Here is a 26,196-nt window from a genome sequence, read left to right on the forward strand (position 1 = left end):
ATGTAGGGTTCAACACCCATTATAGGGAGAGAAGTTTAGAATATTGGAGTTTTAAAGTGATTTGTGTGCATTTTATGTGTATTTCCATTATAGTGGGTAGTTAGAAGATTGAAGTTGGCACTATGACACATGTTTGGAGTAGTTTAGATGTTTTCTTGATTTTGTGTGTCATTAGTTAGGAATTTCTTGCATATTTGCTTTCCTTCTGTAAATAGTTTTCTTTTGGCACTATCACTGGTTTTGTCCAAGCAATTTGCAAAGATGGGGTTCTAACTCACTTTCTCACCTTCCATTGTGAATGGCCTCTTGGGAATAGTGAGTAGACTCCATGTACATATATAATACATAAGCATGGGCCTTGAAATGTAGAGGAGCTATTTTTAATGTTTCTTCCTAGGCGACCCTATGATGAGTCCAACTAGATGACTAAATTGCAAACATCATAACTTACAAAGTTGCATAGCTAGAGCCAAAATTCCATTAGGAATTTGAAAATAGGAGTCTTGCAAGCTTTGATGAAGAGGGAGAGGTCACACCAATCCATTTACTGGCCTAAAAATGAGTGCACAACAACCCTTAATTTCACTCAATTTGAGTTAGGGTACTGAAGGAAGGTGGTGACCCCAAGGCCCCAAAAATCCTCAAGGGGTTGGCATATGATCCAAGAATCCCAAGAAAAGGTATAGGGTGTGTTTGGAAGGATTGGGATCTACAGATAGTAAAGATCCTATAGGTGACAAGTGATGTGGTGAAGACACCCTAGAAATCTTTCAAGAAGAGTAGTAGCATGAACCTGTGATTGGTTCAGCCAACCTCCCTATCATAGAGAAGAACCCATAATATGTACAAAGAACTACCTTTAAAGAGTTTAGACATAACTCAAATCTAAACTTGAACTTCAAACTCTGGTCACAGTGGAGTGGAGTTAAGTTAAAGGGATAAATAAATTATTATCAGATAAAAATATGATTTTGTAACAATTTGGCTCTTAGAAGTGATACAATGGGCAAAATGAATGTGACTGACAAATGAAAGAAACAGAAATATCCGTAGAAATTAATAAAGAGGCATGGGGATGCACTGATGTTGTGTTACATTAAATAACCAACTTTGAAAACATGTGGTTACAAACATTCAAATTGTCACTTACAAGAAATTGTCAGGATAGTTAACATGTTAATCAACCCATGCACCTATGAGCAACTCCGCCACGCATGGTAAAAGATTTGGGCTACCAATAAAAAATTATGATCCATAGATGAAGAAAGTTCTAGTTTAAATGGACAGCCTAGATGCAGCACCAAAAACCCCCAATGAAAGATTAAAAACTCGACCGTCCATGAAGAAAGCTTTTATATCAAACGACTAGCGCGATTTCACAAACCAGTAGTAGAAACCGCAAAATCGGGTAACACAAAACGCTAACCCCGCCACATGGAACTATCGTATTAACCCTCTTCATCCCCCGGTTCGTCATGTTGCTCCCAAAAGTTGATCGCAACATGGCAGGGGAAAACACAACCATCGATGAAGAATGAAGATGCAGACTTTGAGAAAACACTGGCACACATCATCGAACACAATTAAGCCACGCAGCAAAACCTAACTGGTACACCATTTCGCAAGGGGCAAAAATAATTGTCTAAAATAGCAATTATCCGCAAATAACATGACTTTTTAACCCACTAAAACAGATTTTAGTCCACTAAATATATCTCAGATTATCTCTAACGGGTTGAATGAAGGCAAAAATATCCAACAGGTAAGTTCAAGAAACGGATAAGGAGGATTGGCAATAGTAGAGAAGCGAAAGTTGCACCCTTGGAAACTTGGACCATGGTGCTAAAGGAGCGAGAAGAAGATTGGAGCCTTATGGAAACTTTCTTTAAATCTAAACAATGTTCTTAGTTAAGTTTTTTACCATGGTGCTAAAGGAACGCGAAGAAGATTGGGGCCTAATAGAAACCCTCTTTAAATCTAAATAGTGTTCTTAGTTAAGCTTTTTTGGTTTTCTACTCCTAGATGGAGCTCTTAGCTTTTATCTTTAACTGGAATTCTGACATCTAAACAATGCTTAGTTAAGCTTTTTCAGTTTTTTACTCCTAGATGAAGCTTTGGACTTCTGACTTTTGTCACTATGGCTTTTATCGGTGATAAACTCCCGTATACTTATCTATATGAATCTTAAGATTATGGGGATGTGGATTAGTATTGTGGGTTTTATTCTAGATATGGATGGATTTACTTTAGATGTGCTGGGTTGAATGCTCTATTTTTGGTTATTTTGAAATGTAGGGAACCGCTTCCCTGTGATGTAAACTGTTACATTTGTAAAGGATCAGGGCTCAGGGCCCTGACCCTCTACCTGCTTATCTAATAAAAACCTAATTTAAAACTTTCAAATTTCCAAACCCCTCGCTTTCCGGTCGCACTCAAATTTAGTCCACATACCCCTTTTACAATATTAATATAGTGCATTTGTCCACCTCGGGTTTGTTTTAACATATATTTCGTATGTTTGATTCGGGACTGTTTTCACTTGAAAATGACATATAATCGATACCAGAGAAAACCGATAATTATCTAAAAATATAGTATTTCCTTCAATGACCAAGTCTACCGTTCTCAATGAAATGTATTCAATTATCCACTGGCACGCATCAAAGACGACAACGAAAAAACATCATTTGACTCAAATTCAGAAAATTTACAAAATACACTGCAATTCTATATGTCAGGACGCGTTTAAAAACGCCAACCAGTTGCAACCTGATGAAGAAAATACAGTGCTTGTAGAATACAATTAAGGCCTCTCAATCAGAGGAAGAAGTTGTGTTTTCCTCTGTTGTGAAACTTGGAACGTCATCGTCACTGGCAACATTATTATCTGCACACTCGGGGACCATTTCCTCGCATGCAGACTGCTCGGAATATTCTTCATCTTCTAAGACATGTGACGGTGAATCTGAGGCCGAATAATCAGCATATCCACCCTTGAAAAAATATGTACACCTTTCAAGCGCTTTCCGCATCCACAATTTCTTACAGAGTTTCATTGCTTCTTCCATTGTAACCTGGGAAACAAAGAGAGCATCATGGAGTCATCTCCAAGTTGTCATCACGCAACATAGTAAACATGAAATAAAAGATGATGTTCTTAGCCATTAGACTCCAAGGACCCTAACTTCCATGATACAATGCATGTCCTTATTATCCTAGATGCTATGACACAATGGCAGGGTGTCATCCTGTTGACAAAGAGCTTACCAATGCTTTCTATCATTCTAACCACCATGACATAACGGCAGAATGCCATCTATCTTGTAGATGGAGACACACCAATTTCATAGACATTGTCGAACCTTAATATACGACATTTACTTAGATTAAAATATCACATGCATTAACAAAATTCAAATGCTTTCATTGTCAATATACATATACTTTATACGAGAATTGTAACAAAATGCCCAAAGGCTCAAAATTTTAACTATAAAATGACAAAAACAGAGAAAATATACTGCTGTCCCTGATCAAGGATGCAATTGGTAGATCTGTATCAAAATTGGAGCTTGAATTTGAGTCACTGCTTGTATAAAGGGCTGTCTTAGGGCTGTCCTAGGCAATAGAGCCCCAAGTCCCCGAGTCCCCAAAACATTTCGGCACTGGGGAGAGGGTGCCAAGGCAGAGGATATGTCCCCATGCAGCACAAGGATCTAGATCAATGTGTCTTCCACACACAATACATATCAACTGTTGAAGCTGGAAAGATTATCAACGTACATTAGAACTGTACGTTCCTCTTACTTACTGAATATTCTTAAGACAGATGTTAGTGCTTTCATGAGGAATGTGCACGTAATCATGAACATTGATATAGGTGGTTCTTTTAAGACGCTAATGATTTACATGGTAGACAAGGGAACATGATCAAAATCTTGTTTTTTTCGTAGAAATTCTAATAACATAATTTAAAGCATTTAGACAAAATTCAACTGGCAACAAGACCACCGATACACTATTGTGGCAGCATATATGAGCCAAAAAACAGGAAACTTGCCTTAAGTTTGTTGACAACCTATCATGACTAAATTGATAAGCTTCAGACACAAGTAGAAGATAAAAGTTATGAGATATGGCCAACCCTTCAAATTCAAAAAGAAACATGTATAAATGATTTGAGGGAAATATAATATGAAAAATAGAAAATTGAGACCTCATTTCCAAACACTTCAAATAGCAGTCACTATATATATGCTCTTCATGGCATAATTTATGTGTGTTTGTGTGCACGTGTGCTTTTTTGCGTTCCATACATTATATTCTTCTGCTGTAGAGTTCTTGCCATAAACTAGGCGAGCTTTTGGCAAACACATGGCAAGAAGAGTCTGGCAAGTTTTTCGTGGAAATAATAGCCATGCAGAAAGATGAGTATTAAAATCTTGCCTAGTTTTCTGTGAGTATCGTCAAAATGATTTTGACCATCTTTGTTAGTTTTTACTATAGTTTGAAAGCCTGCAACTAGGAAAAATTTATCAAACCCGATTTTGTTTCCAAACTCAGTAAAACTCTTAATCTCTTTTAAAAAACATCAATTTCATGCAAATTAAATTACATGAGCAGATATTTTCTATTAAATTTGAATATTAAGAAGGTTTACAATAGCCAATAATAAAATTAAAAATATGAATCACATGATGATTGAAAATTATAGTATAAAGTCACAAATGCAGCGAAGTTCATAGCATAATCTTCCCCAGTTGTTGGGATCCTCCTCCAATCTTGAAGATAATGACTCGAGCTTGACATCATCATAAGTCGTGATGCCATTCAATCCAACACATCCTACTTTTTCTTTTGTAACACCCTCCTCTATTCATTAGTCAAAGAGACCAATCTATCATGGAGAGTATATTTGGCATATGGATCAACATCATCAATGTCAATCAGCTCATGACTATCTGAGCCTCCAATTTTTCGAGCAAAAGGAAAATCTTGTATTGCACAAAGATTACATCATTAAGGAACTTTATGTAGACCTATTGCACTTCATCATGTGGATAACATCAAGTAAACTCAAATTGGATTCACATCAAGAACTGCTACAAAGTTGGGGCGAAATTCAAAGGGCTAGCTTTTCAAGATTTGAGATTTGTCTCCCTGAATCTTTCCACCAATTTCAAAAATTACAATAACGAGTTCATATGAAACAATAATTGCATGCATCACAGATTAAAATGAAGCAGAGAACTAAGACTCTATGTTACCAAGTGCTTGGATGTTTCTTCCATAGAAAGCTAGCGGCAATCTTCCCTCGATATGAGCTCAATCTCAATCAATATCCTCTCAATACATGTTGAAAGGTCCTTCAACATCCTCGGAATCACTAAAATGAAGCAGAACACTATGAATTTATATGACTAGGTACTTGGATGGTTCATCCATAGAAAGCTAGCGGCAATCTTCCCCTCAACATGAGCTCAATCAATCAATATCTTCTCAGTACATGATGAGAGACCCTTCAGCACCCTTGAAATCATCTACGAAGACAAAATTGGGATTGAGCTAGCATGTGGCTATGTGAATGGGTGGGCAGATTTGACTGTTCCAACTCTAATAAATAGTAGTCCAAATAGATTAACTTTTCTCTTATCTTCAATGGCAGATTTGACTTTCCACCTCCAATCGATAGTGTTCCAAATAGATTAACTTTTTCTCTGATTTTCAATGTAATTGTTTTGGATAGCTTCCTTGGCACTGTCCTTGAACTGATGTAGATGCCCAATTGGGTTAGCCCTCATAAATCAAGCTCAAAACCCTAACTAAAGGCTCCAACATTTGAAAACAAATTAAATTACAATTTAAACAAGTGAACAAAATATAATAATAGAGAGGCGCTAAAATTTTTCATGCCAATGGAAAAAGTGAAGGCATACAAGGCAAGGAAATTTGATAAATATAATAATAAAATATCAAAGCATTTGTAGGAGGTAATTAGAAGCTAGCAAGATTTTAGAAAAGATTGCCAGTCCCAGTTTGGTCTCTGATTTGGGCTCAAGGTTCAGGCTATTTCTGGCCTAACTAAAGGCTCCAACATTTGAAAACAAATTAATTGCAATTTGAACAAGTGAACAAAATATAATTGTAGAGAACCGCTGAAATTTTCCATGGCAATGGAAAAAGTGAAGGCATAGAAGGCAAGGAAAATTGATAAATCTAAAATAAAATATTGAAGCATTTCTAGGAGGTAATGAGAATCTAGCTAGATTTTAGCGAAGGTTGCCAATCCCAGTTTGGTCTCTGATTTGGGCTCAAGGTTCAGGCACTTTTTGTTTTTGGGGGTGGGGTGTAACAGTCAAATAACATAGCAAAATAATACGCCACCATATGAATATTTTAGTTCAAAAATAATAATGTCAAGTGTCAAAACCAGCCATAACTTACCAAATATCATACGGGTCATCAAAAATATCATATGAACCACAAATAGTGCCATTAGCAGTGACACAGTTACTAGCTTTCTCAAACACATGATCAATAGGTAGCTCATAGTCATCATCAAATCCAAATTCAATAAGGTGGGAAATGCACGCATCTAACTAAGCATGCTTTGGCTCAATATCACACTACTTTACCTCTAATTGTTTGTAGGATATTTCTTTGTGTGCAAGACAAGTTAGAATGCACAAACTCCAAGTCCCCATTTTTAAGGGTTCTCCATTGTGCCTTATTTGGGAGGATGACAGAGTATGTGCTCCAATTCCCCTCAAATGAAGATGAACTGGCAAGCTATCAAGATTTTGAAATTGAAGAGTGAAGTCATCAATAAAATTAAAATATAAATAAAACAATTAACCCAAAAGCAAGATGGGCAATCTCCTTCTAAAAGAAAACTAATGACTTACTTGCAGCATAATTTTGATGGCAAGAGGTTGTAGGTGTTGGTATGCTTCTACATGGAAGCCCCACCAACTATAAGTGTCTCAAAGAACATCAAGACCACAATGATTTGTGCTTACAAAACTCATAAATTCAGACCTCACTGCATCTCATATGTCCCATTAAGAATCTACAAAGTGCTACCTTGTATCCTCGAGCAATGTTTAGATCTCTATATGGAGCAACTCTTGTGCCAATAAGGAGATGTTTACTACAATAGTAAGGACTCAATGCAAAAGCAAAACAATGCAATGGAGAGGTCATTTGGTTTGATCTCTCCACCATGAGATTTATCGTAGTTCTTTGAAGAATGTTTCTTCAATATCTTGCTCTTTCTCATTTATGATGACTTTCAACTTCTCAATCATTGAGTCAATGCCATCACATACTTCAGCCTAACAAGGCCTATCCATGTTTGTATATTGGATCATGCTCAATATAGGCTCAATGAAACTAATGAGGTACCAAGCACAATCCCACCTCTAGTATCATTTTCCTAGTGTTTCCTGCCTTTGTAGTGCTAGATTCCTCCACACACTCCAATTAGGGAATTAGGCCAGATTACCATGTTAGATAGTGCCTCAAGAATCTTCACAAGTTGTCTCAAAACAATTGCGTTGGAGGGAACACAACACCCACCCTCAAAATAAATAATAAAAAACTAAATTAAAAAGTTACCAAAGTAAAACATATTTATTATTTAATTTACCTAAACCAACTCCAATCTCAAGAATTGGCTAGATATGCCTTGTGACATATGGTGGTTGGTGATGAAAATTTGCATCTCATTAGCATCAGCATACAATTTGATCCATCCATTCAACTTTGTTGCAAATTTTTTGCAGCATTATGTAGAGTGGACAATGCAAGGTGTCCCAAAAATGTGTGAATAAAGCTCCTAGCTAATTACGCAACAATCATAGCCCCACAGTTTTTGGCATTGTTTATTACAACTTGAACAGCATTTCAAGACAACTTCCTCAATAGCTTTGCAAAGAATGTTAGCAATAAATGGACCATCCTTCACCTGCCCTTAATCCACTACTCTCAAATCATGTTAGCAAAGAATGCTAGAATGTTAATCCACTACTCTCAAATCATTGCCTCTTTATGGGACATTGTAATAACATTGATCAATGGGCGATTGAATGTGTCATCCATTAGATATGATGGGCACCCTTGTTTTGACCCAAGAATCCTGGATGGGCTTCAAGGAGTCCTCTATATGTTTCACCTCTACCCAAAAAGGTAGTATACACCTCATAACCTAGGCCCTTGAATGCCTTTGGAACATCACTAATTGATCCCACCATTTTTTGCCAATAAGGAGGCAAAAAACATTAAATGCCAATCCATTAGCATATATACATCTATGTATGTTTTGTTAAACAATCTCACTATCCTCATGATGAAATTTTGTTTCCAGCAATTCTTTTACTCTCTAAGTGTCGTAGTTGTTCTTCAATCACAAACAAAAATATATGGCCCTGTACGGGTTAAAGATTGGAAGGTGATGCAGAGACCTACAATCCTTTCTTATTCTATAGCAAAGGATGATCGCCCGTAGCTATTGTTCTTACCAAATCATCTACTCTTGCTTGCTCTTCAATAAATGCCAATATTTGTTCTCTGACAAAAGGCCTTAACTATTGGCTTGCCTAGAAGAAAATTATGCCTCGTAAAGCACTCGTGTTTTCAATCAAATATATACGTTTTTATATCATTCTTTGCAATGTGGACAAATCCAATTCTAGAGATAAAGTGGAGAATTTTTATCAATTTCTAACTTTTTCTCCTTCATGGACAAGATTGGTTTGCTTTTTTCCCATTCCTTGCATGCCCTTATGAAAGCTTATTTTCTGTTTTACAGGAAGGTGAAATGGTGGAATCCCAAGGAGCCAGTGTGACCAAGAAGCAACCAATCAAGAAAGAGCTAAAAAGGTTTATCCGGAATCCAAAATTGTTTCAAAGTAGGCAGATGTCAGCGACACCAATTAAATGGTCCTGTTGGAGATCACCTGACAACTGACAGTTTGTGACAAAATTGAAAAGGGAAAGAGGAAGTTAAGGTTGGAGTTTCCTATTTCCATAGGAGAAGATAAGGTTGCAATGTGTTGATGCTTGACAACTAAGAGATCATTAGACAAGATGCATTCCTTCCACCTGCGTTTTTTTGCAGGAAGATCGAACTATGATCCATAAAACAAAGTCAAAATAGTGGCAAGTGAAAGATATGAACACAAATGCTCCTCAAGAATATTCGCACCAATACAACAAATGAAAACGAGGTTAAGAGGATGTGTTCTAGGTTGCTACTGAACATTATCAGAGCAGGCAAGATCTTTTGGGTGCCAGATCAAATGGAGGAAGATCTAAACATAACCCTGAAGGGATATAACTCAGAGAAAGAAAGGATTCATCCATATGATTGGTCAAGGAAGGAGATCTCAGACATTGATACATTATCTGCACTAGCCTTGGATTTTGCTAAGTGGTGGATTGATCAACAGTTTGATAGGTTGAACATATCAAGGAAACCTTGAAATATAAGTTAATGGGGCTATAACCATTGAAAGATGAAAGGTCAAAACATTTATCAAGAAGAATGGAAGGAGGAGAAATCGCATTATAAAGTACTGAACAAAGAAAGGGGAAAAGTGTTTCTCAAGGAGTGAAATCAAGGAGTAGGCCAAATATTCATATAGAAGAACCTCAGCAGAAGAAGCGAAGTTCCAAAAATACTTCATCTTCACCTATTCGAACTCCGAGTCTACAAGAGAGAAGTCCTTTCACTGGAGAGGAAGTGGAGACAAGAAGAAGAAGAACAGAGCGAGAGGATCACATGGCTAGGCCAGTGCAGGATAAATTGAGTATCAGTGCCAAAGGGGATTTGCACAAGGAAGAAGCACAGAACAAGATGTTGCCACTAAGGAAAGTCTCACTGCTATAGAGCATAAGTCCCTATCATAGAGGTAACAGTTCCTGAGATAGCAGTGGAAAGTCCCAAAGCCAAGGAAGAAAATAATATTAGGGTGATACAAGAGCAGAAGCAATTGACAATTCAGAGTGATCAGAATGCTGATGTCACAAAATGGTTGAGGCAAAGGCTACAAAAAAGTTGCAAGGAGGAGGTTGACCCAACACTCAAGTTGCATGAAATTCTCAATCAAGTCAACCAATCCGAAGGGAAGGGCAAGGCCATGAATTTGCAAAGGTCATTAGTGGAGAGTCTGGATTCAGTAAACTCACAACACCTTCAGTAGATAAAACAAAAGACCAGATTACTATAGATGAGTACAATGTGATGGAAATTGATCTAGGTCATGCCTCCCGAGAGCAGGCTACAGAAAGGTTTTGTCCTCCCTAGTTTTTGGTCATGCCTCTTTTTAATATTTACTTGGCTAATATGTATTCACACAGGGCCTTGATCTAACATATCAGCCAGGTAAATATCAAAAACAAAAAGGTGAGGTCAAGGCCTTGTTCAAATACATAAAAAGCCTACCTCATCCAGTGAGGGAAGAAGGCCTTTCCTTTGTTCCTCCTCTGATTATAATGACTGAGTCAGTGGAAGGCATTGATAGGATTGCACCAATTGCTCAGGGAGCAAAAGTTTGGATAGATGGCATTCAGAATGAAGCACATAAACATGTTGAAGACTTGGTGCAGATTCATGACAGAGCACTGGTTGTCCTTTCCAAGATACAATAAATGGACAAGCAATGGAAGGATGAACATATTTATCAAGATGAGGTGGTCTCAAACTTGAAGGATTTGATGAAGACTCCCTAGCAAACATTGATCGATGGTGGAGTTGTCAATGAAAGGGATGTATATGACTTTCTTTGATAGTACAGTGCAGCAATCACAGCCAAGGTAATGTTTGAATATTTCACCAAGGAATCTGCTCGGTTGAGGAGGGTCCCAGAGCATATCAAGCAAGGGATCTCCAACACAATTGTCTCATTGTTATCACAGAAGTTAGCAAAGAATGAAATAATTATTTCAGATGAATTACTTCAATAGAGACATTTCTGAGAACTCCATTTTTTCAAATACCATGCACACAACTCAGGACATGTTACCGGATTGGGAGGACATCTTGAACAACTCTAAAAGGGCGATTCCAATCTTGGAATACAAACGCTCGGCACCAAGCGTCGGCATGGCCGAGTTGGAGACACTAACAAGCAAATTCCATGCATTTGAATGACAAGGTCAAAGGTAGACTATTATGGGCAAAGATGCATTTAATGCATAGTGGGCACACATAGTGGGCAATCATTCACCCCACTCCCTTCCTAACTGGGCACATGTAGTAGGCATTTACTACCCACTAAGATGGTGGCAACCTCTTGATTAATCAATGTAATTCCTTTATTCATGTAGATTCCTTCTTTCTTTCCCTAACCTGATTAGGGTTGATATGGCAAATTTTGGGCCATCGGTTATTGTATTGGTCCAAGCCACTAACCTAATTAGGGTTTAAGCTATCTTTAACACATATCCAGCCTTATAGAATGCAAATATAATATTCTACTATTCGTCATTGATTGATAGATAAACTATAGCATATCACTATGCTGTCATATGATACTCACCAACTATTTAATAAAAATGAATCCTCTTTTTTAAAAGGCACTGTTAATATGTATTTTGAATATCAGATATAAATAATTATTTTCCTTTCCTATTCTGTGCTGAATTGACTGATGGAGAACATCTTCTTATATCTTGCTATTAGAAAGGATTGTGATCCTTCATTATAGATGGGCACAACTCTTGCTAACTGATCCTCTTCATAACAACTATTAGATTTCATTTGTCCTTAATCACACCATCTTATATATTTTATTTTATTCTTTTGATATTATTATTTTTTTAAAGACAATTCTTATTATTATAATTTAATTATATATTATACCTATTTCTGACATCACAATTTCAATGGAGAATGCAATGTCGTTTTCATGAATTTCAATGTCTATACTTTTGACAATTACTAATTGCAAGTAGTTGTGCAAAGTTAACCTGAAGCCCACTTTTATATGTGCTTAACTTCTACCATTCAGTGTGCATTGTTTGTTTTGATGGTGCTCATTGTGATATGAAAATCACCTGCATAAACCCTTGAAGATTGCACCAGTTCTCATGTAGTTGTACTATAACTTGGCAAAGTAGAGCTAGGTTATTTTGGAATTTATCCATCAAAGCATTACCTACTGTTGTCATTACCCTTAGATTACAGTAGAATTCCTAAACCCTTTTCCCTTTGCTTTCTGCATATTTTGTGAAATCCCACAAAAAAGTACTCTATTGCTACATCTTGCATTAGCTCCCCATCTGGTATGATTTGAAATCAACTTCAATACACAAACATAAGGCCCCTCATGATTAACAGCAAATCACATCAACCCTTGAGCTTATCCACGATCGAGACCTGACATGAAAGGATCCTTGAAGTCAACTGTCTGATCTTTTCGCAATCTTAACATACAAGGGACTTTGATCAAGAGAGGGCAAGATATCTCAACATTTTGTTATACTATTGGTGGGTCATAATCAAGACTTTGACTTAATATGTGCGTATGATATGTAGCCATAATGCATAATTAATCTTGTTGGGTTCTATGATGATTTGGAATGTCATTACGAGAGCTATTGATTTCAGGGAAGCATAAGGTATTCAGCAAACATAACATGTTTCCAGTTAAGGGAATCAAAAATTAGAACCATTGGTACTCCTTAGTCCAAAGGCTTACAGATGTGGAGATGTTAAGTGCCAGGTCCAGAAGTGATGAACAAAGTGAAAGAATGTATAAAAAGCATTGAGTGAGTTGATAATAAAACTAAAACACCTAATTATGGTTTGAGGCCAACAATAAAAAGTAGCACCTGAGAGAGAAATAAATCTCATACTAAATGTATTTAGTTACAACTATATGTTTTCATAAGTAGGGTCAAGCAGACCCTGAAAGCAGTCAGTCTATGTCTTGGTGAGTTATTCAATAGACTTAATCACAAGAGATATATTCCCACTTTTTGTTATAAGTAGCATCCATAACTGCACTCAATGCACCTGGAAGTAGTTAGTATGACAAACCTAATAAATGTGAGAATTATCTGAGCACTAAATAATAGACAAATGTCTTGAGCTACAAATGCAACTGACCCATTTCCGTTGACGAACGTCTTTTTCAGGCCATGATTCCAATTGTTCGGTGACATGCAACAGATACACATAAACCTTACGTTTACCTCGTGAACCATGCTCATCTCGGCATCTTTTGCTTGTGAAATCCCATGAACCCAAACAATTCTGTGGGCATAAAGAAATGAAACCCAAAACAAGTATCAACTTTGCAATACATAATAGTAAAATTCCAATCAATAACAAGCTGTAGTTCCTGTAGTTACCAAGCATGCAAATTGGTTGGTACTTAAATATATATTCACATATTGAGGACATAATGGTACTGATTTATGCATTTCCCTGTTGGCAGTTCCTGTCAGTCTATAAGAAGATTTAATTTTTATTTTCTTATCAGCTAAAACTATTGATTCCCTGTTCCTCCTCCCCACTGAATTTCTGATCGGAATTCCACAGAATGTCTGACATAAATTTTCTGTGGTGTGCCCACAAGTTCCAATGTTACAAATTTCTCTTAACAGGGGATATGATATGCTGAGGTGCCTATAAAAAGATGGCAGTGAAAGTACGAAGCCATACCTTAATTTTTCCCTTCACCCCGGCCTCTTCTAAAGTTTCCCGACAAGCTGCTTGCTTTTGTGTTTCATTGGTCTCCCATCCTCCCTGATATGAAGGAAACAAGAGTTACAAAATAAGAGATTTAATCCAAATAATTAATGAGAAACGTAAAGTATAATAGATAGAGAAAGCAACAACTTTAACCAACAACTAGCAATCCTATTAAGGTGAAGTCTGCACAAAAATTGATTTGTAAGAAAACAATAATAACTTGCATGCACATTAACTCAGCCAAATTTCTTGGCCAAGACAATAAATATATAAAATATTATGCAAACTTCCCTTCATACAATGCAGAAGTTACAAAATTACTTAATCTTGACAAGGCCATGTCAGTCTTTATAAAAAATTCTCATGAAAACTCTCCCCTTGCATTAGGCATTCTTTTAAAGTTTATATTATATAACCTTGCATTCATACAATGTAGAAATTACAAACTTAATTAATCTAAACAAGGTTGTATCAGTTTTTATAAAAACTCTCATAAAAACTCCCACCTTGTATTAGGCAATCTTTTAAAACACATTTGAGCACTCGCAAAGGACAACTTGCTAAAGCATAACAGAAACAAAGCTATTCTGAGTGATCCAAACACTCACAATAATAAGTCATAGATAGATTCAGCCCCACTTGAAAGTACCAATTAAATAAAGTGTTCCATGGTGATGTGTCCAACCATAAAGTTGGCACCTTGCCCCCATGGCATTTCCAAGATGACAAGAAAGCAGAGGACATCCCCAAAAAAATTGAAAACTTTGAATGTCCCTAAGACAGCATCGAATGTTGAGAAATGTCTATGAGATATTTGAATGTTCCTAAAAGTTCCTCAACTGTCCTCTGGATGTCCAGGCACAAACAGAAACAAAGGCAATTTTGCATGTTTATGAATTATGAAGAAACAAACTTGAATTTATTTTAAAACTTCAAGTACTCCGACTCTGAGCAGAATCATTTACCGAACTGCAATCTAAACAGTGTTGCTTGATAATGATAGATTTTAATTATAATTGCAACTTCATTGACGTTCGAGGCTGTCAATTAGTAGTTGCAGATGTCTGATATGGTGTGTTAAGTCCAATTCTTTCTATACAAACGTTGGCAGAGATAATTTTGAACTCTTGTCACAGTGAGCATGTCAACTTGTAGAAATTTAAATAAGGCACGATGCCTGGATTGATAACGTTTTCTGGGAGAAATATTCTCTTTTACTCTCAGTAACTTAGATCAATGGAACCCTCCTCTTGTGTGAATATCCAACAATATCAAGTTAAACTGTTCTTTTTTATTCTGAAGATAGAATCCTTCTCCTATACGGACAACAAATATCAAGAGCTTTGAGAAATTAACAGTAAGAGAGGTGTAACCCTTATACTCCAAATCAGTCTGTGGTTTCAATCCTGCCATTTACAACAACTCGTAAGAGACTATATTAATGATCATATGGCTTAGATAGGGCTACGATTGTGACAAGTTGACTGTTCATATCACTACAAACGCTTAAGCAAGTAGCACAATTGTTGTCAAATAAATTTTTTTATGTTACTTTCTAATCTGATTATGCATGCTTCCTTTCAAATTAATAAAAATGAACACATAATTAGGACATAAGAATTATTTTCCTGCACTTGGTATGGCACAACTTAATAAACCAATCCACATTAAGCTAAGAAAAAAATGTAAAATTGCATTGATGAATTACGTAGCGGAATATCCACAAAAATTACATCCGAATAATAGTCCAAGTATCCAAATGCACTAAAATGTACCAAAATAACAGAAAAAATGCATGAGATTCTCGCGTTCTTTTTCACCTTTGGAAACAAGAGACCCTCGCCTCTGTGTGGTGTGACCATAAGAACCTCCACTGCTCCCTGTGCATCGACATTGCAGGCATCACAAGATTCACTATACCTGTATGGGATGCACCTGACAAATTGACAAGAAACTCTTCAAAACATTTTCAAGCTTCAAAACAAACAAATTCTAACTGTATTGCAAACAGGCTATTAAGAAAGGGAAGGAAATCCTGTAAAAAATCAGCATAGAATTCAAACTTTGCAAAAATAATTTACCCCAATTCTCTAAAAATTGGCATAGAATTCAAAATTTTACAAAAAAAATTACCCCAATTCTCTAAAAATTAGCATATTCAATGTTTCGCAAAATAATTACCCAAATTTCTTAACAAATTCTCTTTTGCTTATTGCATTACAGATTTTACTACAGAAATACTTTTAGCAAGACGTAACAAGCCCAAGAGACTGGACTATTATAACAGAGAACTGCTAAGCTACTTTTCCCCCAAAAGGAGAAGAGGAAATAATAGCTCCACAAGCAATTCAAGATAGTGGGTTCATGACTGAACCAGAAAAACAGAGAGCAAGAGGTATAAACACTGACCCAGCCACAAGGCGGCAGCCATTGACGTAGCGCTGGCGAGATCGAGTGGTGGGTGTAACCAAGGCTACCATTGTTAAGGTGCAGACAAGTAGAAGACCCTTTGCGTCTTAATCAAAGCAAAGGATAAGAGAAGAACATGCATAGGAGGATTCACAGAGGCTTCCTCTCCCATACGAAACGAGCAGACAGCGTCAACTCCAATCCTCTCTAATTATGCTCAGAGATAGAGGCCTGCAAAGATTCTTCTACAATTATTCCAATTATTCAGTACTATCAGATGATGCCAAAAGAAGATGACAATGAATAAGAACTTTTAAAAGGGCAATATTAAAAAGGGGGACCGAATCAATGAAATGGGGAAGGCGCATGGAAGGTCACATGCGCCGGAACCTACACGTTGGCGCCGACATTGGCGCCCCTATCTCCTCTGTTCCATCCATTTCACATGACTCCACGGATGGATGCCCTCAATCCCCTCCACGCGTTCCCACAGCAAATGCCCACCGTCCCTTTGCCGAGTCTCTCGATCTCATTTCAGTTTTTGTTTTATTAGTAGATGAGTCAACGAATGGCTATCCATCCCTCTTAAAATAGGGAACTACATGGTTCACGTAGAGGTTTCCTTGTATCATACTTTTGGAGTATTGCGTTTCAGATAATAGAAATGGATTCTTTCACGAGTCATGTTATCAAATTATCTGTTTTGGAGTCTACAATACCGTGCAGAGTCACTCACAAAAAAATGGCTATTGTGCAATTCAGATTTCACTTTTTAAACCATTGTTTCGGGATTTTGTTTCGTCTGCCCCTTTTTTATCAAACTTGTGCAATGGCGGATTCATATCTAGCCTCTTATCAGATTCGTATGGTTTCAGCTTCAATAAATAGAAATGGATTGATTATTTGAACTCTATAAATATGGTTTGAACTTTATGAAATAGAAATGAATCTTTTATAGTCTATGAAACTAGACAATTTGTTTGTAGGTTTATATATGACTTATAATATATAGGAACATAATTCAAAGTTAAATACTAAATATCTATGGTGTCTAAAAACAATTTTGTCAAAATTGAGTATTGCACAATTCAAGTTTAGTTGCATATATCTAATTTAAAGGATTCTAATTTAAGAAAATATAAATGGATCCTTCTATAATCTATGATATTAGAAATTGTGGTTCTAAGTGGATGGCTTATAGTATATGAAAGTGTAATTGAGAGTCAATGTCTTAATATCCTTCTTGTCAAATAGTCCACTCTACAAAATTAGGGTCTCCTCTTTTATATCATATTTTTGGGGTTTGAGTTTCAAGTAATAAAATTGAATCTTTTAAAGTCATATTAGGAGACAATCTGTTATTAGGTATACATATGTCTTATATTATTGAGACTACATATATCTACATATGTCCATGTAGGGGAGCCTAATTGTGCTACAAATGAAGTATAGATGCCCTATCCCCTTCATATTTGAATGTGTGTTTTTTTCAAAAGTACAATTGCTTCACCATTAGGTCAATTGAGTAGTATTAGTGTAAGTAAGGAACATGTCATCGTCCTCGTCAATTGTGCCCAATAAATTGAACAACCACCCTTTAACACACCATTCTTCTAAAAATTAAACCTTCTTTAGATTTCTTTTTACTCACTCTTTAACACACTAAATGATGACATTCACCTCAATCTTGCAAGGAATTTGTAATGGTGTTCCATGCAATTTTTATTGTTGTGGACCTATTTGTGATGTGTTGTACTTATCTATTAAGTTGGACTTTTAATTTTTTTATGTTCCTTTTCTTGAAAATTATTTTTATTATTTTTAAATGTAGAAAGGTTGTTTATTTAGTTTGTCCTATTATTTTCTTATTGTTATATAGACTTTGTGAGTTAATTAAATAAAATATGAAGTCAAAAGGTCAATATAGTTTGTTTTTAAAATTTTGGCAAATGTTTTTTAACATTAATATTTTTAAGTAAAAATATATGTTATATTTTTCATATTTTATTGATCTATTTTGTATAAAATGATGATTTGTTTTTAATATATTATTAGTTCTTCTCATACTATTAGATGCAAAAATATTTTTCAAATCAATCGTATTTTAAAGTTTGTAAGCCTATTTCTATTTCTTTAAGTTTAATGTTATTTATTTGTAATTTTGGTTGTCAACCAAAAAGGTAAGGTAAAAATTCACATTTTCAAAATTTAATATAAAAAATTAGAAAAAGGACATGGTTGTCCACTATTATGTCATTTAATGCAACTTCAAGGGAAATTGTGTGATCATTAATGAACATTATAGTCGTTTCTTTGTTTCTCTATCTTGGGTTTCACAGATTGCTTGTTTTAAAGTTGAACCTCTATTTCTTTATGTTTATTTTATGCATTGTTCATTTTTAGCTGTTTGAACATAGATTGCATAGGAGTGTAAGGGGTTTGTGCCTAGCTGAATTGGGTAAAATTTTATCGTTCAAATGCTCAAATGTTGAAACTACATTTACACTGAAACGATTTGTCTACAATATATTTCCTTTAAAAAAAATCTATAATCATTTGTTGATTTCTTGAATTTTCCTTTGTGAGTTTGTTTACAACTATAGGCGAGTTTGTTTGCAGCTATATCCTACAAGGTTTAAACTATGACAACTACTATGAAAGCTCAAAATTTGTTATTTCACTAGGTTTATCCCCTTCTATTTTTTACTAGTTTGGGTTTTTTTTCTTGTATTTGAAAATAATTATTATTTTTAGAGTTTTATTTGCAACCTATATAATTTATTTAACTTATGAAGGTTAAATATTGATGCCTAATTTATTTGCAATCAAAGTAGTATGACTAATCAACCACCTATGCATGAACATTAATGGTATCTCGATAGGATATTCAGCCCATGGCTTTAATCCATGTAGTGAAGCATGCATCACCAATAATCTAATTTTCCCAACCTATGCTAGATAATCACTTACTGATAGGGGAAAATGTGTGGAAAGCAGATAGGTCAAACTCTATTTTTTATAGGCCTCACTATCAAGATATTCTCCAAGGTCCATATCTACAATAACACTATATTGACAAAAAATGCAACATTTTGCCTATACACCACATGGTACAAATAATGGTATAAATAGGTTGAAATGTAGGAACCCCAAGTGAATCATCTAGGCTATGTGATCATATCCTCCAAAATGTGTCATCATCCAATAGTGAAGTTGTGACCCTTTCTATTAAGCATTAAGAATCTACCAATGAAATTTGCCAATGTGGAAGGTAGTAGATCATACTATTGTCTCATCCTCTGCCATAGAATAGTCTCGTCTCTAATGGTCATGTTTGAGAAAAAATGAGAGACCTATCCATTGTATACCTAATCATAATAAACTAACTCCTCCATTATCAAGATCCACAAAATTTTATGAACATCCTCAACGATAGTAGTCATCTCACCCTTTAGTAAATGGAAGGTATTATGGTCCGAGTATCATCGCTCAACCAAAGCTATCAATAGATGATTGTTCACTTTAAACTGGGGTATATCAAGAAGATACCATAATCTACATAAACCAATAACACATATCCCATGTTGAAATAAGTTAAGGATCATATCAAATGACCATGTATCTATATATTGTGTGTCTACAATTTTTGATAGGAAAGTTGTTAGACTAATAAAGTTTTTCCTTATTAATTAAATCATATTGATTTAGTTATTAAGTCACTTATTATCTCTGGTTTACTTAAGCTAAACTTTGGGCATATAATAATTAATTCTTTTATTAATTATTATCATGCAACCTAGACTAGTTACCTATTAGGGTTTTGATCTACTTTTATAAGGATTGATCTCTTTGTAACATTCATTCACATTTGATAATAGCAATCTCTCTTTTTGCTCATCAAGAATGTCTCATCTATGGATCTAGGAATTCCAACCTCCATGGTTTTTGCTTCTCTCTTTCTATGATAGGTGTTTGCATGCAAGTGATTCATGGGAGTTGTGGGGTTGATCTTTCATCATATTTTGAGATCAAGGACAATTCAATCAATTAGTGTAGTAAAGATTAATGATACAGAGTTGATGAATCATCGTTGTTGAAAATATAATGGGAAAATGAGATGTTGAGAGGGGGTGAATTAGGATCTTCAAAATTTTCACCACTTGAAACATAAGCCATACTCAACATAATTTACCAACTCCTCTTTAACCTTAATCATGCAACATCAGTAATAGCATAACATGTAGTACTAGATTTAACAACTATCAACATGTATAAAATACATAAACAAGTAATTAACACTTGACATAAGATTTGGTAACATAGAAATCCTCCAAGGTGAAGGTAAAACTATGGTGGGGATGACACCCACAAAATCCTCACTATTGCAATAACAAAGTGTCTATTAGGGTTACAATTTGACCACTTTTGATGATCTACCCTATGAGTGTTGATTCTCAAGGCAATCATGGTATTGTTAGTTAGTGCAAAATACTTAATCGTTCATTAGGTAAGGTTGGTCGATCATCATTGCAATCGAGTAATCCTATATAGGTTGAGTAATGTAATGAAGGACTTGTATATATTTCAATTTGTGTTGAGCAGTAGTTATTGTCAAGTAAGTTAGAGGTCGTCGAGTACTCCAGTATTAGTCAGGTTGTCAAGAAGCAGTATACATGTCAAGTTCATTCTTATGTCAAGTCTAATAGAGACCACGTAAAATAGAGTATGTTGAGAAGAGTTGAAGTCGAGTGACAACATGCAAATTAGACATGGTTGTTAGAACATTCAAGTTCCAAGTAAGACAATTTGACATGATTATTTGTAATGGCAAAAATATTGAGGTAAACCATTTTTGTCGAGCTGAAGATGTACTTATATGATGGAGGAGTTAGTTATGGAGGTGATTATGTGTTCAACTAAGGATCACTAATCCCTATGCAAGAATATTAGCTAATACGAAAATTAGAAGCAATAAGGGGCAAAAAGGATGAATCTAGATTATTGATCCAAATCTGGATGCTTCTAAAGAAAATATTTAAGAATGATCTAGTGATGGAAATTAGGTAGAGAGTGTTACGAGTTTCAAGATTGGATGCATGCAAAGTTGAAGATGAATTAGGAAGAGCGATTGGGCATTGCAATGAATTGCAGAGTTAGTGACAAATCATATTAGAGAAGTGATCAATGACTATATAGAGGAGATATGTTATTAGCATTATAGTGAAAACTCAAGGATAAGGTAATGATACATTCTAACAGGTATTTTAAGGTGTAAATCTCTTAATAGAGTGGTTTTAAAATACCTTTATAAATCTCTTAACAAATTACTCACTTAGTTGTGAGGTAAAATTCTTTAATCAAGGTAGACTGAATAATACTAGTAAATCTCCTAATAGGGAAGAGCCCTCATAGGGTAGATCATCATAAGTAATCAAAATTATAGCCCTAACGGGAAAACTTTGTTGCTACAGTAGTGAAAATTTTATGGGTGTCATCCCCACTATAGTTTTACCTTCACCTTGGAGGGTTTATGTGCAACCAAATCTTTGTGTCATGTGTTATGAGTTGTTTATTTGTTGTGAGTGGTATTCATGCAATTAGATATTATATTTGTTATTACATTGCAATGAATGTCTGTTTTGGTTTATAATGGTATTAAGATAAGGGTTAATGGTGAAGCTATTAGATATTATTAAAATTTGAAGCGTTAAAACTTTTTTAGTTTTCTTGATTCACCCCCGCACCCGCCCTCCCTCTTAGTGTCGTACTTTCCCATTAGATTTCCAACTATTGGTATTAGAACATTGGTTCATCCAAAGTATAACCACTTGAGAGAAAGATCTTGAAGATGGAAGCATACAAGCTAGGAAAGACAATTAAGAATAAGAAGATTGATTTGCATATTGCCTTGGAGAAAGTCAAGGTTGCTAAAGAGGAACTAAGGAAACTCTTGAAATAAAGGAAGGAGATGGAAATTTTTTTAAATGGCACACAATAAAAGGAAGAAAGTGTTGAGGGAATATGCAATGAAGGAAGATCTAGTGAAATTGATGTATCAATTGCAGATCTACTAGAAATGAACAACAATTTGAATGAAGAGATAAAGGCATTGAAGAGAGAGAGTGAAATGATATTAGTAAGGCTATGTGAAGTCATTGAACAAAAGAAAAAGGTTGGAGATGAAAAAGTTGTGATTGAAGAAGACAAGAGGCAGATGATTGTAACGTTCGATGAAAAGATTATTGAGGTACAAACTTTGACACATAATCAATTTAACATGATCAATCAACTACTAGGAGCTACTCAAGAGAATCCTAAAAAGGAACTTGATATCATAAATTTGAAATCCGAGAATGACAGATTGAAGAATGAATTGAAAGCTAAGAAGGAGTTCATTGAAATGATGAACAAATCTAAAGAATCAATAAGGATGCTTGATGAGAATATGAGAGTATAAAGAAGACCTCATGATACTTCTGGACTAGACTATACCGAGCATATATCATCAACTGAGCAAGGAGATTCATCTAAGAAAGGAGAGAAAAGGAATGCAAAGCCAAAGAATAAGAAGCCTACTTGTTATCACTATGGAAAACTAGGCCAAAAAACAAATGCCTATAGGAGCAAGTTTGGTAAGTCAAATCCTAAGCCCAAATTCAATGGTTATTATTTCAAATGCAATAAACAAGGACATCAAACACATGAGTGTAGAGAAAAGGTTAGTAAGACACTAGTTGTTTCTATATTTGAAGGATATTATTATTCATGTCAAAAATATGGTCATAGAGCACAAGATTGCAGATCTAATGCAAAGCAGAATTGGACACCTAAGAATCAAGGCAATGTACCAAGGCAAGGTAACAAGATCAATTGGGATTATAGTTAGTTATGTGGAGAGTATAGTCATATTGTAGAAAATTGCATAATGACACATTTCAAAGGAAAATCCAAAAGTTGGATGAATGGTGGCATAGCATGTTACCATTATCATAAGGTTAGCCACTTTAGTAGAAACTGCATGAACCGAGTACCAATATTCAACTGTGAGCAAGAAAAGGAAAAAGTAATAGTTGGAGTTGAACAAGTAAGAAGCTAGATGAATCAAACCTAGAGAAAGAAGGAAGAAGGAAGTAGCAATGCAAATGATGTTGGGATCACCCAATCGAATGGATTAGGTGATCCCCACTACTACAAACTAAGTAAAGAGTTATGTGTAGAACCATGTTTCAATGTGCAAAATCTTACATCTGATCCTAAGATTAAATGCATTGAAGTCCATATCAACATGTTAAAGGATGCACAAGGACAAATTTGATGTTTGAACAAAGTTATGTATGTTGATACGAAGTTGAACTATTAGTATTGACCAAGTGTTAGCATTAAAATTTATGTAAGTGTTAAGAGGCCAATATGGAATAGTAGTTGTAACCAAGCCATGTCATTGACTAAATTGGTCTAATGTGGAAGTATTATCACAAAGTTATCCTGTGTTGATCGAGACAACTATATGTCACCCACTACATGTACAAAATATTAATGAGGCCCTAAAATCAAATTTATGAGGTATATAGTGAATATTTAGAGTCATTTCGTGCACCAAGGATTCAAGATTTTAGAAAGCTAAGTGAATTCAAGCATTTGGAGAGCTTTTAGTTGAGATTGCAAGGAGATTCAAAGTGTGTCGTTAGTAGTCATTGTGAATTGTGAAGAAGTTGTGGTTACTGAGTTGCGTAGAAGTTCATGATCAAAACCCTAATTTGAAGAAATGGCAACCAATTCATCAAAAAGTGAGAGGAAGCAAGGACTAGAGGTTAGTAATGCTCAATTAGTCAAGAATGATGCATGTCCCCCACCTAAGTATAAGGCAGTCCCTAAAATTGTGATGAAGGGTGACTCCTAGGGTGCCTCGTCATCAATTCCACCAAGAGTGATTATGATTCATGATGTAAAGTCATGCTACATGTGTAAGCTTGGAGAAGTGGGATATTATGAGTTGAGATTGGCATATGAGAATTTGTGTGAAGGAGTATCAAAGGAACAAAATAAGAACATCGATGAGAAAGGGTTAACTCATGCCCTAAATTTTCCAAGAAACTTTAGGGTTGAATGGATAAAAATAGTATTGAGCAAGATTCATGACATGCAATTGTGGCTAGAAATTGGACCACTTAAGATCATAAGGAAAATCATCCACAATGTAACTAGTTACCCTATGATTTATAGAAAGGAGACCATGCAATGCCAAAGATGAGATGTGATTGAAGTGAATACTTTGGCACTCTAGAACAAGAGGGGATTAATGATTTTTACAATTACTAATCCAAAAATTAAATTTGGAGTAAGGTTCATAACACATAAATTTTATCAGTTGAGCTAACATTATAGTGTCCTATGCATTGTAGTTGGTTAGGCATGGAAAATTGTGAATATAGATCATGCTTATGATCTTGCTGAGCTCCAATGGGCCCAATTAGTTGAGAATCGGTTAACCATCAGGAAAGCCAAAAACACAATTTCTAAGTTTGGATCATTAATTATCTATATATTTTTCTATATTCAGAATTCCTTTCCTATAATTGGAAATGTTGTTTGGGATCAAAGTAGACCTGTTACACAATAGATCAATGATTTTATTCATCAGATAGGTGAAAACTTCAATAATGTGATGGATGGATATTTTGAAGAGTTCAAACAGAAGATGAAGAAAAGGACTAGAATTCCTAAATCATTGGTTGATAAATTTTATGATGAAGTTTATTTTCTAGTAGACATTGATTATACATATGTACAAGTTATGGTTCCTAGGGTAGCATGCTTAAGACCCTTGCCCTATGAAATCGACATAGATGAAGTATTTGTAGCAATTACTGCATTGCTAGCAGAGGAGGTTGACAAGAATGATGAACCTTTTGGCAAGTATGAGGTTGCAAATTCCAAGATTACAATTGAATTAAAAACTACCACAATGAATAAAAAGACAAAGAGGATGACTAAGTACTTAGGGAAGACACTAGGTGAAGGAGTTGAAAAAGAAATGCCTTTGCAAATCACACAAGGCAAAGGTGAAGATAGGATTGGCAGTGAAGATGATGATGATGGAGAAAGTGAAGAGGAGGATGACAATGCAGAAAAATAAGGGTAAAGAGATTGTAGTGGTTGAGCCAAAGGCTAAGAAAGGAAAACATATTATAATTGTCAAGCCCTAAGTTAGGGAGAGCTTGAAGAAGGTAGTGACTAAGCCTACCCCTACTCCTAGTCAAACAAGACCAAGAACAAGGGCAGTTACCACTATGGCTAAGACCAAAACACAAAAGAAGGGATTGAAAAGAATTGTTAAACCGAGTGAAGGTTCTAGTTCAATGAAGAGAAAGCCTACTGCAACCAATGCAGAGTTGAGAAAATAAGTGGAGAAACCAAGAAGAAGACTCATAGTTGAAAAAGAATAAGAAGATGATGCCAGTCATTATAGAGTTGTTGGACATAAACCTTCTAAAAGAATTGATGAATTATGTGATAATATAAGTAGTGATATTATTATCAGGTTTTAAATTTATCAAGTATGAAAAGTTAAATAAAATTGATAAAGCCAAGATAGAAGAAGCCCTATTTTTTGAAATATTAAGCAACCAAAATGAGGGGGTTGGCCCTTACAAAAATTGTCTTATTGACCAATTACTAGCATATTACCATCAGAGCACAAAGAAAAAAAAAAAAACCCTAACCAAGCTTAACACACCAAAAATAGAACTCAAACAACCTAGGATCCCAATAAGGGTATCTAGCCAAAACTTTAAAAAGTGACAAAATAGCAGACTACCATAACCAACACCAATTCAAACATAATTTTTTTTTAAACAAAGGCATCACTACCTTAAACCTAATCAAATCAATACCCACCCAAGAAATTGAAAACACATAAAGAAACCAGAGGAAGGGACAAGGAACTAGCTAGCTTTCCCATTGTCTTTCCCCTTGAGGAAGACATTAGCCCAATCTTCTACCAAGAATCTGAATAGTAATTTGGAGTCCTCCTTGTACAGACCTCCTCTTGATTACCTTGAAGCAATTGCAAAGTGGTAGCCACCACA

General features: G+C 35.3%; 1 protein-coding gene across 2 annotated transcripts; it reads right to left on the bottom strand.

The window, feature by feature from the left end:
• Positions 1-2,665: 2,665 nt before the first annotated feature.
• LOC149535033 (nudix hydrolase 16, mitochondrial-like) lies at positions 2,666-16,666 on the bottom strand. Of its 2 annotated transcripts, XM_089807343.1 has the most exons (6): positions 16,503-16,666; positions 16,109-16,339; positions 15,520-15,634; positions 13,670-13,753; positions 13,112-13,258; positions 2,666-3,074 (listed from the first exon to the last, which is right to left on the bottom strand). In XM_089807343.1, the coding sequence occupies exons 2-6, from the start codon at positions 16,177-16,179 to the stop codon at positions 2,814-2,816; spliced, it is 678 nt and encodes a 225-aa protein (XP_089663469.1). In that variant the 5' UTR covers positions 16,180-16,339; positions 16,503-16,666; the 3' UTR covers positions 2,666-2,813. The 2 variants fall into 2 exon arrangements, with proteins under 2 accessions (XP_089663469.1, XP_089663470.1); XM_089807344.1 differs by lacking the exon at positions 16,503-16,666 and having other exon boundaries at positions 16,109-16,431.
• Between the last annotated feature and the right edge of the window lie 9,530 nt (positions 16,667-26,196).

The sequence above is a fragment of the Cupressus sempervirens genome, chromosome 10 (genome assembly GCF_028749045.1).
Source record: "Cupressus sempervirens isolate cs-2001-9-10 chromosome 10, ASM2874904v1, whole genome shotgun sequence".
Taxonomy (NCBI): Eukaryota; Viridiplantae; Streptophyta; class Pinopsida; order Cupressales; family Cupressaceae; genus Cupressus; species Cupressus sempervirens.